Here is a 15,446-nt window from a genome sequence, read left to right on the forward strand (position 1 = left end):
TCTCTCTCTCTCTCTCTCTCTCTCTCACACACACACACACACACACACACACACACAAACACATATATAAGCACACGCACACACACCACATTTTTGACAATCAAAAATATTTCAAGGCATCATTTCCAAATGTCCCTTAAGAAGCAAAATTCACACTGGTTAGGAACTCCTGCCCTGGAACATCACAGCCAAAGAATTCTAGAAGATTGTCTCAGCCAGACACACATTCCACATTCAGGGAAACTGAGACCCAGAGACTGAGACCAAAGCCAGGATTCTGGACTCTCTTTAGAGATTTAGGGGTGGGGAGCAGGGACTGGGGTTTTTGCCTCAGAGGAATGCAATGAAAACATAGAAATTTTAATTTAGGTGAATTTCGGCTCACTAAATATTCATGTATATTCTCTCTCTACCCCTGTCTTTCAGCCTATACATGATTTAGCCTAACTAGGTTACTACTTTTCTACTCACAGATGCTGTCAAAATTAATAATTTTTTTTTAAAGATTGTGATAACATCTACCTTTTCTACTTTCAATATTTTCACTTGTCACTTGTTCAGAGTGACAGAGGCTAATGGAAAGACATCTGATCCATGTCAGACACTACTGTGTATCAGACATTATGCTGGGCACGTCCTGTATGTGATCATCACAGCCATCTTCTAAAGCAGGGGCTGGTATCCCCACTTTACAAACAAAGGAAACAGAAGTCCGTGGGAGAGAGGTGACATGGCCAAGGACACACAGCCAAAAAGTTATAGAACCAGGTCTGTCAGATCCAAACCCAGTTCTGGCAGATTGCAAAGCCAACTGAGTCCAGGTGAGGGAGAATTGGAAGGCACTGATGGCCTCCCACCCAAGTTTGAGCTGAATCCCCTGAGAGAATCGGATTTCCTCCCAGTTGCACAGATCACAGAGCTAAGTAGCTCATCAGCATCTCCAGGAGGAAGCTAGGCCTACATGGCAGTTGCTATGACAACCAGTTTTCTTATAATTATAGAATGTGGTGGTGACATGACGAGCTGCACACACACTCACTTGTTAAGGCCTGTCTTCCTCTGACAGTTCCAGGAACATAAACATCATAAAATTAAAACACACACACACACACACACACATTTAATATAATCACGCACTGCAGTAGCAGAGGCCCAGAGAGGGAGAGTCAGTAGATAAGCCCTCCCACCTCGTGACTGGGGTTGTGAAGCAGACCACATGACAAGCCTTGAGGAAATGGCTTTTCTCCCTTGGAAAATTTTTGCTTCTCCTTTTTTTCCTTCAAAGTTAACCCACTGTTTGGCAAATAACAAAGATGTGAAACAAAATTATAGTATTCTAGCAACCATTTTCAAGATAGTTTTAATTTAGGATATTATCCAAATACTCAGGGTTCCCCAACTTGTAAGGTGGTGTCGGTAAGAGTACAGATGAGTGCACACAAACACGTAAGCACACACAGACACGCACAGACACATACCTCATACCCCTCTGAGACAACAAAGCCTGACTCTACCCTTTATTGGCTATGTGACCCTGGCGTTTTAATTCACCATTCTAATCCTCATTTTTCTCATCTGCACATCAGAAATGTTTGCTTTACGAGTTACAGTAAAAATCAAATAGAAAATAACTAGTAAATGACCTAGCACGTAATAGGAGTTAAATAACATGGAAGTTGTTATTATTTAATTACAAATACTTTTCACTTTTTTATGAGAGAGTAAGAGGGAGAGGAAGAGAGGTATTTTTGACAGGGCTTCACCACCTGCTGCCCAGTCCCCAGAGAGCTAGGCCCACACATGTGCTCTATCTCGCCCGCCTGTTTAGATCAGGTCAGGGATGAATTCGTATGGCCTGAACCACCATGCAGTAGTGCTCTCCCTCTTGCACCACTGCAGCTAGTCCAGAAACATAATTTTCAAAGCACAGTTTTACTTTTTGTGAGGATCATCTCTTTTTACCCCTACTTGGGATTTGAGAAACCTTTATTAAGCCCAAGTATTACCTTCTGCAGTTTAGTCAGATAGCTAGAGAACTCTGGGGAAACCACTGTATCAATCCAGATCACTGAGACGGCAGAAACAGGAGGAATGCTGGGACTATAGGACTCCCAGATGAGAACTCGTCTGGGGAATCTAGGGCAGGTTCCAGGAGGAGGCAAAGTCTGAGCTGGGTCACAAGGCAGAACACATGGATGGTCACAGAGACGGGGAGACTGCATGGCAAAGACCTGGAGAACTCTGAGAGCCTTGGGACCTTCTGACGCAAGAAGTCAGTGGCAAAAGGACTGGAACTGGCAGCCAGGGCCACCTTTGAAGAGCCTGCAATGCCAGGCTGAGAAGTTCACATTGTTGCCATAGGAAGGGAACTGTCAAGGATTTCTTAAGCCAGATAGCCCTCTAATCTGAGCATCTCATCTGACTTTGCAGATAGTGAGGGAAGGGGGTGGGAGAGGGTGGAGAGCTAAAAAGGGTGGGCCGGGAGGAGCTGAACCAGGGTGCTATCACTTGAGAGGGAGGGCCCACAGGTACCAGACATGACCTCACCCTGGAGATCCAAACAAGGTGGTAGTACTCCATGCAGTAAGATGTCCCACCCCGGAAATGAAACCACCACATAATGACAAAAGAAGTGCACATTTATGGAGTCACCATGAAATAACAGTATCAATCTTTATCTCAGGCTTCACACCAGGCCTGTGATTATTATCCCATTTTACAGCTTGGGAAACTCTGGTCAGAGAGGTGAAAGGACTTGTTTTAGTTCACTTAAACAAGAGTGTCAAACCCCAGACCATATATTTCCCTTCTATATTGCCTTTCATAGAGTCGTATGCTGGTAAAGAGCTCTTTGTGGAAAGAGGAGGTTTGTAGGGTTTATTGATTTTCACAGTGTAAATATCCCCACTATGGTTGATTTCAAGCTTAAAACAATTTAACAAATTTTAAACCATCAGATCTCTCAGAACAGGTGGGTGTGAGTTAGCTAGCTTCTGTCCACACCTACAGGAGTCCCAAAGGACACAAGAATACTCTGTTGATTCTGGAAGTCTCTTCTGCACTAAACTTATGAACAAGGGGCTTACCCTATTGAAGCTTTCATTTACCCATTTGTCTGAATTGATGACAATGAGAAGCCGGTGACAGATGCGGCCCAGCCACCTGGCTGTGGAGTGGTCCTTGAGTCTCCCAGCCCCTCATCCAAACCCCAAGCATGTTCCTCCAGAGACAGTAGCATGTGTGTTTTCTCTCCTAGGGAAATGTTTGCTTAAAAAATTAAGCCACATTTGCCTTTCGATTATCAATTAATAACAATATATATTTTTGAAGGTCTCTCTTATAGCACACCCACTGGGCCAGAAGAAAACACCCTGCCAAAATACAAGCCAGCATCTTTATTCTGATTTTTAATAAAACCCTAGCCAGAAGAGGAAAAATAAACATTACTATCCTAGTTCTCCTCCACCAAGCACTCATGTGCAAATTCTTTCCATGCCAGATAATGAGTCTGCTCCTCACCCAGCAGGCAATGTTTTAATAACTTGCCTGAAAATATTATTCAATTTTTTAAAAGGAGAGTAATAAAAACCAAGACAACAGATAATAAAGAAAAATCTCTCAGCTCCACTTGCTGCTGTCAGCAAATATTAAAATCTCACCAATGGAAAGCAGTCCCTGACTTTTGATGAAAAACTGGTAGCAGCAAATGGCAAAACTATACGTGGGGTCTCGCCTCCTAGGAATGTGGCATCAGGAAGAAGACATTTGTGAGAAGTTGCCATTGGCAAGAAGCTCAGAAGGCAAGCTAGAGCCCTGGTTTTAAATAGAGAGATTAAGATGAACCAGCCACAATTGCTGGTGTGAACAATGTAGAGTCACACAGCCCAGGGCTATTTTTGTGTGCTCATTCACCTCTTCATTCATTGATTAGAGTCATCTTCTGGTGCCCAGCCTGGCATAGAACTGGCTAGGTTCTTGGGGTACAAAGACGAAGAAGATGCCGTCCCTGCCTCAAGGAGCTCACAGTGCAGCCGGTGGGAAACACAGCAGGCAGCAACAGGAGGTGATGTGGGCTGGACTAGAGGAGTGGAGTGAGAAGAGAATAAAAGACAATGCCAGAGACTGCCAGGTGAACAGGGTTGAGGCCTGAACAAGGCCCCCATCCCTTGGTATTATATTTATTTTATTTCTTTTAATTCCACCTAATAGTTGCACATACCTAGAGTATGAGTAAGGATCAAATCCAGGTAAGTGGCATATTCGTCACCTCAGCACTTAACCTTTCCTTTTGGTAAGAACGTTCAAAATCCTCACTTCTAGCAGCTCTGCAATGTACAGTAGATGACTGCTAACTGCAGCCACTGCCCTGTGCTACTCAGCGTTACCACTTATTCCTCCCTCTAACTAATTTTGCATTTGTTAACTGGCGTCTCTTTATCTCTCCCTCTCCACTATGCTTCCCACCTCTGGTAACCACTTTTCTACTCTCTACCCTGAGGCACCTGTTCTTAGTTCCTCAGATAAAGGAGAACCTGCAGTATTTCTCTCTGTGTTTACTTCACTTAATACCATGTCTTCCAGGCCCAGCCATGTTCCACAAATGACAGAAGCAGAGCAGCCATTAGGAAGACAGTATGGAGGTTCCTGAAAGAACTAAAGTAAAACTGTCATACGATCCCGCAACCCCACTACTAGACACAGATTCAGAGGAACAGAAACCGGCACGCAGTGAAGGTTCCTGCACTCCCATGTGACAGCAGCGCTATACACAAGAGCCAGGACAGGGCAACAACCCAAGTGCCCACAGATGGCAGCATGGGTAAAGAAATGGCATACATATACGCAATGGAGTACTGTCCAGCTACTGCAAATAATGAGATCCTCGGCCTTATAGAAAAGGAGAGAGACGGGGAGAATTACTAGCAGGTTTGTTAGCTCATCAGAATCCCCCAAGGAACTTTCCACACATAGCTAGTGGTCCCCATCCACTTGGGATTGCCGTTCCTAGGAGCAGCCTTTCCTGACTCCTACACCCAGGACAGGTGGCCCCGAGCCTAGGTCTTACAGTCTGGGAGTCACCTCAGCCCCACAGCCCCGGGGTGTGACCTTAAGTGTGTCACTCAGCTTCTCTGAGCCTGTTTTCCTGATCTGCAAGTGGGGTAATGATCTCACGGCTGGCTTGCCGAGAGGCTCAGTAGGAGAGCATGTGGAGAGTGCCAATCACAGGGAGGGAGCAGAGTGGGAGCCCAGAGTGTCGAATGGTTCTGTGAGTGGACAAAACAGCAAAGGTTCAGCACCCTAGAATGAATGTCAGGCCTAAAATTTTAATAGGAGTTTTGTTTGGGTTTTGTCCTGTTTGTTGCTGCTGTTGTTCATTTTCTTAACAGCCCACCAATACTGGATCTTTGAAAAGGACTAGCCCCTCACTTCCAGGACCCCCAATTCCCCTTTTTCTAATGTATCCATCTGCCTGAGAAAAATGCTGAGTTCGGGTCCCTTTGGACTAACGCAGCCCTCATCCTTCCTGCGTCACTGTGTACTGGGTCTGGTCTCCAGGCATCCCCAGGATCTACCTCCAAGTGCCTAGATGCCGTCCAGTCTGAGCTTACTCAGGCCCATAGCCAAAGGAGCCATATTTTCTGACTCCTGAAACAGGTCATGTGGCTAGGGATGAATATTAAAACCATCCCACACTACGACGCTCCCAGCACCTCTCCATGTCAGGCCCATGCTGGAAAATGGCAACAGAGGTGGGCCAGACATTTCCCTGCCCTCTAGGGATCAGAGGCCTGTGGAGGTTGCACCTGTGGGGGCTGCACCCTTGGGGGCTGCAGAAGCAGTCAGACCACAGCTGTTATGGGGGCCCCCACATGACCCTGCACAACTAGAGGAAGCCCAAGCCAGGTTGAGAGGAATAGGGCATGGGTCCAAGAGGAGGTGACCCTATAGGAACAGAACATCTGAAAAGCTGGCAGCAATATTTCTTGCCTAATCCTTGCATTTGAGAGCAGGGATTCTGTCTTACCCATCTTTGTGTCTCCCAGGAACAGGCATTGTGCCTAGCCAGGGCAGATGTCGACAAAGGTCATAGGGAGGACAATGGCAGGGGAACCCTCAGGTGTGGCGGAGAGTGGGATGTGCAGCCCCAGAATCAGGTTCTCACTTTGTTTGGTGCTTCCTGGCTGAGTGACTTTAGGAAGTCACTTTGCTTCTCTGAGCATTAGCTTCCCCACCTGTAAAGTGGGAATAGCATGTGAGAGTACCTGGTTCACAAGGTGGGTGGGCTGAAGAGCGGGTGTAAAGGCACTTCTAACACATTGTGACTATTCATGTTTTAGCCAAGGTATTGAAAAACAGGCTATGAAAAAATAACCTATGGACCAGCAGATGGCATAATGGTTACATCGCTGGACTCACCCACGGTCGACCACGGTTCAAGTCCCAGACCAGTGGCTTGCAACTCATGCCAGGTGTGTGCTTGCCCAAGATCCCAAGAGGAAAATGGAGGAGAAGGAATAGAAATATGGCCATCCTCCCTGGGGGTGATTTATCGCTTTCTGTCTCTCTGTCTCTCTCTGTCTCTGTCTCTCTCTGTCTCTGTCTCTCTCTGGCAACCACATGTGCCCTATAGCAAAAATCTCTCTAAAAAATAAATCGATAAAACCATATAACCTATACTTAACAGTAGGCAAAGACATGGCTTCGGGGTCACTGTTGATAGCCAGAGACCACCAGAGTCCTGACACTGAACTGTGTACCCCTGGAACATTTCCCAGAGGTTTTCCCAATCACATTCCCATGGAAAAAAGCCAGGAAAGGGAGACCCAGAGCCCAACAACAAATAAATCCAGGTAGTTAGGTAGGAGACCAAGAACCTAGGAGGCAGCAAAGGGGTGGGAAGAGGAAGGAAAGAAAACACTGACTTAGTAAGCCTTCCAAGTACAACGGGGGCATATACTACTTATGTCCCAGTTTTATTGATGAGGAGTCAAGAACTCAGAGGGATGAAGGGTCTTGCCCAAGGTTATGAAGGTAAAGATGGCAAGGCTAAGATGGGAGATGCCCAGGTGAGACCAGCTTCAAAGCCCAAAGATCCCCCAGAATGGCTTTCATCAGTCTAACATACATGACACCAAATGTAGCACTCAGTTCCCACACACGGGCCAGCCCAGGAACAGCTGGGCATGGCAGCAGCACCTGCCAGAGAACTAGCACCCTTCATAGCATCAGCACTCCCCATGGCACCAGCACCCTCCATGGCACCATACCTTCTATGGCGCCAGCACCCTCCATAGCATCAGCACCCCCCATGGCACGCCAAAGGAGCCATATTTTCTGACTCCTGAAACAGGTCATGTGGCTAGGGATGAATATTAAAACCATCCCACACTACGACGCTCCCAGCACCTCTCCATGTCAGGCCCATGCTGGAAAATGGCAACAGAGGTGGGCCAGACATTTCCCTGCCCTCTAGGGATCAGAGGCCTGTGGAGGTTGCACCTGTGGGGGCTGCACCCTTGGGGGCTGCAGAAGCAGTCAGACCACAGCTGTTATGGGGGCCCCCACATGACCCTGCACAACTAGAGGAAGCCCAAGCCAGGTTGAGAGGAATAGGGCATGGGTCCAAGAGGAGGTGACCCTATAGGAACAGAACATCTGAAAAGCTGGCAGCAATATTTCTTGCCTAATCCTTGCATTTGAGAGCAGGGATTCTGTCTTACCCATCTTTGTGTCTCCCAGGAACAGGCATTGTGCCTAGCCAGGGCAGATGTCGACAAAGGTCATAGGGAGGACAATGGCAGGGGAACCCTCAGGTGTGGCGGAGAGTGGGATGTGCAGCCCCAGAATCAGGTTCTCACTTTGTTTGGTGCTTCCTGGCTGAGTGACTTTAGGAAGTCACTTTGCTTCTCTGAGCATTAGCTTCCCCACCTGTAAAGTGGGAATAGCATGTGAGAGTACCTGGTTCACAAGGTGGGTGGGCTGAAGAGCGGGTGTAAAGGCACTTCTAACACATTGTGACTATTCATGTTTTAGCCAAGGTATTGAAAAACAGGCTATGAAAAAATAACCTATGGACCAGCAGATGGCATAATGGTTACATCGCTGGACTCACCCACGGTCGACCACGGTTCAAGTCCCAGACCAGTGGCTTGCAACTCATGCCAGGTGTGTGCTTGCCCAAGATCCCAAGAGGAAAATGGAGGAGAAGGAATAGAAATATGGCCATCCTCCCTGGGGGTGATTTATCGCTTTCTGTCTCTCTGTCTCTCTCTGTCTCTGTATCTCTCTGTCTCTGTCTCTCTCTGGCAACCACATGTGCCCTATAGCAAAAATCTCTCTAAAAAATAAATCGATAAAACCATATAACCTATACTTAACAGTAGGCAAAGACATGGCTTCGGGGTCACTGTTGATAGCCAGAGACCACCAGAGTCCTGACACTGAACTGTGTACCCCTGGAACATTTCCCAGAGGTTTTCCCAATCACATTCCCATGGAAAAAAGCCAGGAAAGGGAGACCCAGAGCCCAACAACAAATAAATCCAGGTAGTTAGGTAGGAGACCAAGAACCTAGGAGGCAGCAAAGGGGTGGGAATAGGAAGGAAAGAAAACACTGACTTAGTAAGCCTTCCAAGTACAACGGGGGCATATACTACTTATGTCCCAGTTTTATTGATGAGGAGTCAAGAACTCAGAGGGATGAAGGGTCTTGCCCAAGGTTATGAAGGTAAAGATGGCAAGGCTAAGATGGGAGATGCCCAGGTGAGACCAGCTTCAAAGCCCAAAGATCCCCCAGAATGGCTTTCATCAGTCTAACATACATGACACCAAATGTAGCACTCAGTTCCCACACACGGGCCAGCCCAGGAACAGCTGGGCATGGCAGCAGCACCTGCCAGAGAACTAGCACCCTTCATAGCATCAGCACTCCCCATGGCACCAGCACCCTCCATGGCACCATACCTTCTATGGCGCCAGCACCCTCCATAGCATCAGCACCCCCCATGGCACGAGCATCCTCCATAGCATCAGCACCTTCCATGGCACCAGCACCCCCCCAGAGCACTAGCACTCTCCAAAGTACCAGCACTCTCCATGGCACCAGCACCCTCCATGGCACCATACCTTCTATGACATCAGCACCCCCATGACATCAGCACCGCTCCCCCACCCACCCAGAGCAAAATCAGTTTTAGAAGAACCCCCAGCTCTCAGGATTAAGAAAGGTGGGGCCTCTTCACTGCATGTTCCCCCCTTTTCTGATAAGCCTGATGGAAATCTTTCAAGTCTGAGACCCTGTGGAACTGCAAGAGCCTCCTTGGCTTTAAAAATGATAAAAGCCTCAGGCAATTCTTCCACAGTCTCTCTCAGTTCATCTCTCTCCACCCTGAACTCCTGTCCCTTTCTCTCACATGTCATGCTAGGAACTGCTCTCTCGGGCCAGTTGTGAAATGCAGCCACAGCTGTTCACCTCCACGAAGGGGCTGAAGTTGAGAGAGGATGTACTCTGTAGTGCCGAAGATTACCTCAGCCCTGGGCAATACATCTCGAAGGGTAGCCAGCAACTGTTTACCTGTACCAAGCTCTCCAGTGCCAACTGTAAATTTTCTGACTGTCCTCCACGGTTCTCCCATTGAGGGCTCCACCCAGAGCTCCAGACTGTTAGCTACATCCAAGGGCGACTTCCAGGCACCTCCCGCACAAAGCATCTCTTCCAGCTGCTACCTCAGTGGGAAGTACCCTGGGGGTCCCTGCTCGCTGCAACCAGGGACACTTCCATGGCATCTCTGCCTGGGCCTAAGCCCCAGCAAGCTGACCCAGCCCAGACCTTCAAACCCTCTTAATCACCTCAGGGCCTCTTCCCTTGTCTCCAGTGCCCACCCGCTCCCTGGCAGATGCTGGTCCACGCGGTTTCTAGAGAGAGCGCTTTCCTTATGGGAGCCAAAAATCAGGCAAATTAGCACTAGAAGCTTTACATAAGTGAAGGAGAACTGGCTTCATTCCTCTCATTTTGCACCAAGTGACAGCCTCTCTCCGCCCACCCCTGACAAAGGGCTGCTCCTGAATCACAAGCCCTCCTTCCCCACCGCCAGGGTGGACGAGTCCGACTGCACTGTGAGGGGCTTGCACAGGCCCGGACCCTCCCCCAGCCCTTGGTTCTGCTCTGCGCTGTAGTTTCCTGCTGCCAGCAGAATGCGAAGGACAGGCAGGACTGGCCTGAACAAGGGTTCTGCCTCTCCATGCAGGAGCTAGTGATGTCACTTCTCAGAGCCAGCTCCCCTCTGAGGAGTAAGGGATTGTAGCAGCCTCTCACATTCATCTGACAACCTAGTCACCTCACCAAGAGTCAATGAGGAAGAGGAAAGAACCTGGTCCGACACCACCATTGATAACAGAGCCACAGATAACACTCAGATACATTTCTTTCTATGTTGCTTTTTCCTCTGCATTTGGGGTTTTTTCATAGTTCCAGTCCTAGAAAGCACACAATTTGCAATCTCCACTTTTTTCTCTCAACATTCCATTTCCAAACAACCGGCCGTTTTCACTTTCGAGGGAGGTCCTGGTCAGAGGACATGGAACAACTGCTGTGGATTGTGCACGTCTTCTGTGCGGATGCCAACACTCTGCGTGTGCCCTGCACTTCGTCTTCACAGCAGCCCTGTGCTCACATCGTTTATAAATGAGGCTTAGCGACTTGCCTGTGACCACATGACTAGCACAAAGTGGAAACAAGGCTCACACTCAGCCAGATGGCTCCACTCTCCATCCAGACCCATAACTGCAGCGTCCACGGCCGACGGGCCTCTACACACCCTTTAGGCCGCCAGCATCTGTCTATCCACCTGCCTTGTCTCCTTCACTCTTTTTTCTCTTAATGTGGACAATTGCAGTAGCCTAATAGTCTCCCAGTGTGCCCTCTTTCTAACTATACCTCATCAGCCACGGAAAAGCCAGCATGTTGCTTCCAAAACCCAAATTTATTCATGTCCTTCTTCTTCTTGAAGTCCTTCAGAGGCTTCCTGTTTCTTTGAGAAGAAAACCTATATTCTTCTGTATGGCCTCCAAAGCCTGGAGTTATCCTCCTCTGTCTACTTCTCTTACCCAATCTCTGTCTGCCCCCTCCTAGAGCCTCACTGCACTGTTCTTTTTCTTTTAAGAATTTATTTAATTTTATTATTATTATTATCTTTTAATTTGTTATAGGGCACATGCACTCACCAGAGAAAGACAAAGAGAGAGAGAGAGAGAGAGAAAGTGAGAAAGCAAGCTGCCAGGTCTGAGACTAGTACCTTGGTTGGTCATGTAGGAGTCCAGTTCCTTAACTACCACACCACCTGCTGGCCCCAGATGCACTGTACTTATTCCTACTTGGTGTTGGGGCTGACCTCCCTCCAGCCTCAGGGCCTTCACACAAGCTGGGCTCTCCTTAGCCACCAGCACTGTCATATTACAATGTGCCTGTTAATGTCCACTCGCCTCTCCTGTCTCAAGTCCCACGTGACTTCCCTGGGGCACATTCCTGAGGCTCCTCCTTCCATCCTCACAGAGAAGCCTTCATGGCTCCTTCATGTGAACCACACAGCTAAGGGTACATATTTATTAGTGCTCCTGCGATGGATCCACCTAGAGATAGACTGTCGCCAAAGAAGCCAGCTTTTCTTCCCATTTGTCTTTTTCATATTTGTTACAACCATATCTACTTACTAAAATTGTAGCTCCTTCACACAAGAAACTCTCCCTCTCATTCCCTAAAGCTTGTGATGAGGGAGCAGGAAGAAGAGGGCAAGAGGAAAGAGGAGGAATTGAGAGTTATCAGTTACTGAGTTTGTCCGAGCATTGCAGAGTAGGACAGCACATGCGCAGACCTCAGAGGGAGAGCTCTGGTTGCTTAATTAAACTCAGTGACCCAGCCATGTGGCTTCGAGACATCCTCCAGAAACAGCCCGTGTCACTTCCACTCCCAGGAGTGCCTGCTCCATGAGGGCAAGATGTGCTGAGCTGGCAGAAGCCAGCCTTACCTTTACTCTTTCTGTTACACCATCAAGAAACTGACCGTAAATTCAGCGATTTTCGGCACCCGGAACTTCCCTTTGTTCTTCTGTTCTGGCTGATATTCCGTTCTGGTCTTCACAATCACCTGAAAAGTTCAATCAGAGTCAGCACACAAAGAGACTTAGAACATTTCTTCTTTCCATTTCTTTTTTTAGTAACTAAAATTCATTATACATTACATAAGGATCAGAAAATAAAGAAACACCCCTCCCAAACACACACAAGAAAAAAATTTTAACTACCCATAACACCTCCCCATTCCAACACAGGCAACCATTGATGACAGCTTTGGTTACACCTTTCCAGATGTTTATATGTGCATATATGTGTATATATTATATTTACATTTGCTACTTATGAAAACATATTTTCTTTTATGGGATGGATTCATATTTCATGAACTAGTTTATAAGCTGCTATTATCACGTAAAACTACACTCTTTTTTACAATTTTCCAATGTAGTCAAATACACTATTTCATTTTGCCTTTTGATGTCATATAATACTTCATTTTAACTGCACACTACGACTGATCTAAGCCATCTTTAATTGTTGAGCATTTAGGTTGTTTCACAGTCTTGATTACATAATCAAGCTATAATGAACATCTTGTAGCTAATCCTTTGCCTATACAGTTAATTCCAATTTGATTTGGGACTTGAACAAAGAAAAATATAAAAGTCTGTTGAATCTATGACATCATCTTATTTTTCTAAAGTCTGAATATCTTTGCAGAGATGGTTAATATCTTATTGAGATATGCTGTCAACTTCACAAGATGTTCATGGAGCTCTTTCACATGTGCAGGCAAAGCAGGAGAAAAAGAACCCTGACAGAAAGTCAGTAACTACTGGTAAGCACCACGGGACCATGAGGAACACAGAAGCTGCCTGAGAATCAGTGTCTCACCTGTAAAATAATCACAATCCCTATTTAATGAGCTTACTTAGAGAATGAAACAAGATAACTAAACAACAACAATGGACCATAAGTATTATATGAACCATTATTATGTGCTAGAACTATATCAAGCACTTCATACACTTTACCTATGTACTGTTACTATTTCTGTTCTCCTAACAAAAAGCTCAGAGACACTAAGTCACTTATCCAAGGTCACACAGCTAAAGGGAAGCAATCTTCTAACCCTGATCTACTTCCCTTTATAATTTAAATTAACAGAATTTTTGGAGAAAACTCTCATCAATTTTTTTCTTTTTTATTTATATATTTTGTATTATTATTCATACATTAAATTGCTATACATCATTTAGAATGTAAAGAGACTTTACCCAGCATGATATACACCTCAGTCCAGCCCAGTTGAGACCACCTTACATATCCATGTCAATAGAAAATAATCTTATCTGTGTCCAACAAGTGTCTTACCTCTCCATTCCCCCCACCCCCAGATTTCCTATGTTCTTCCCCTCTCACACTCTCTTTCCACTTTGTGAGAAGAGTCCGAATCTAGTGTCCATTACAATTTTTAATACTTTTATGTCCTCTAGTCTTTCAGTGTCTACTATGGAGTGTGGACAGTCAGTATATGTTAAGTGGAGACATGCAATGTCCCTCTTTTATAGCCTGACTTGCTTCACTCAGCAACAAATCTTCCATATTTGTACACTTTCTATCAAATTTCAGGGTCTTTTTTGGGGGGGGGAGGGGCTGAATAGTATTCCATGGGAGTATATGTGCCACAATTTTTCAATCCATTCATCTGTTTGTGGACATTTGGGTTGGTTCCATATCTTAGTGATCATGAATAAGGCTGCAATGAATATAGATGTGCAAGCACTTTTCCAACTAAGTGCTCTCCTCTCTTTTGGGTAGATACCCAAGAATGGAATTGCTGGATCATATGGTCGTTTTATTTGAAGGTCTTTGAGGAACCTCCATATCATTCTCCACAGTGGCTGGACCAATTTACATTCCCACCAACAGTGTAAGAGTGTTCTCCTTTCACCACATCCCCTCCAGCACTTATTATTTGTTTTTTTTGTACAGAAACTTCTTAATCTGATGTAATCCCACCTGTCTATTTGGGGGACTATTGTCTGTGCTTTGGGGGTCTTGCTTAAGAAGTCTTTGCCTACCCCAATGTCTCCCAGGGTTTCCCCCATGTTTTCCACCAGTAGTTTTATGGTTTGCTGTCTTAGGTTTAGATCTGTGATCCACTTTGAGTTGACTTTTGTTAATAGTGACAGATAGGGGTTCAGATTAATCTTTCTGCAGGTGGATCCCCAGTTTTTCCAGTACCATTTGCTAAAAGGTGGATACCCTTTTCCCACTGGATTGACTGGTACCCTTTGTCAAAGATGAGTTGGTTGTATGTTTTTGGGTTTATTTCTGGAGTCTCTACTCTGTTCCATCGGTCTTCATGTCTATTTTTGTGCCAATACCATGCTGTCTTGATTATCACAGCTTTGTAATGTATTTTGGGGTCAGGAAGTGAGATGTCACCTACTCCAGTCTTCTTGTGCAGGATGGCTTTAGCAAAATGGGGTCTTTTATGGTTCCAGGCAAATTCTATGACTGTCTTTTCTAGATCTGTGAAGAATGTCTCTTGTAATTTTATCAGAATTGCATTAAACATGTAGATGAATTTGGGTAGGATTGCAATTTTTATTATATTGATTCTGCCAATCCAGGAACATGAAATGTCATCCCACTTTTTAGTGTCCTTTTCTATTTCCTTTTTAAGGTTTTCATAGTTTTCCTTGTAGAGGTCTTTGACTTCTTTGGTCAGTTTTATTCCTAAGTATCTTATACTTCTTGTGGCTATAGTAAATGGAATTACATTCTTCAATTCTGTCTCTGTCTACTTGTTTGTATATAGAAATGCTATAGATTTTTGTAAGTTAATTTTGTAGCCTGCCACTTTACTGTATGCATTTATTACTTCGAGAAGTTTTCTCATGGATACTATTGGGTCTTCTATGTATACAATCATGTCATCTGCAAACAGAGATAATTTCAGCTCTTCTTTTCCTATTGGAATACCTTTTATTTCCTTCTCTTGTCTGATCACATTGGCTAGAATTTCCAGTACTATATCAAATAGAAGCAGAGAAAGTGGGCAGCCTTGTCTTGTACCCGTTTTTAGTGGAAAAGCTTTCAGCTTTTCCCCATTCAGTATAATGTTAGCTGTAGTTTTTTCATAAATGGCTCTTCTTATGTTGAGAAACAGTCCTTCTATGCCAATTTTACTGAGAGTCTTGATCATAAAGGCATGTTGTATTTTGCCTAATGCATTTTTCACATCGATTGACATGATCATATGGTTTTATCTTTCTTTCCGTTAATGTGGTGTATTACATTTATGATTCTGCCTATGTTGAACCACCCTTGCATCCCTGGAATAAAGCCTACCTGGTCGTGATATG

The 15,446-nt window shown here is 45.5% G+C and overlaps 1 protein-coding gene across 1 annotated transcript in view; it reads right to left on the bottom strand.

Annotated features, from left to right (window-relative positions):
• NSG2 (neuronal vesicle trafficking associated 2) overlaps nt 1-15,446 on the bottom strand; it is a 61,556-nt gene that overhangs the window by 26,458 nt on the left and 19,652 nt on the right. The window contains exon 3 of the mRNA XM_006158898.2: nt 12,059-12,142. Within this exon, the coding sequence (XP_006158960.2) occupies nt 12,059-12,142 (84 nt within the window). The remainder of the gene's footprint in view (nt 1-12,058; nt 12,143-15,446) is intronic.

Source organism: Tupaia chinensis, unplaced genomic scaffold (genome assembly GCF_000334495.1).
Source record: "Tupaia chinensis unplaced genomic scaffold, TupChi_1.0 Scaffold000612_1, whole genome shotgun sequence".
Lineage (NCBI taxonomy): Eukaryota > Metazoa > Chordata > Mammalia > Scandentia > Tupaiidae > Tupaia > Tupaia belangeri.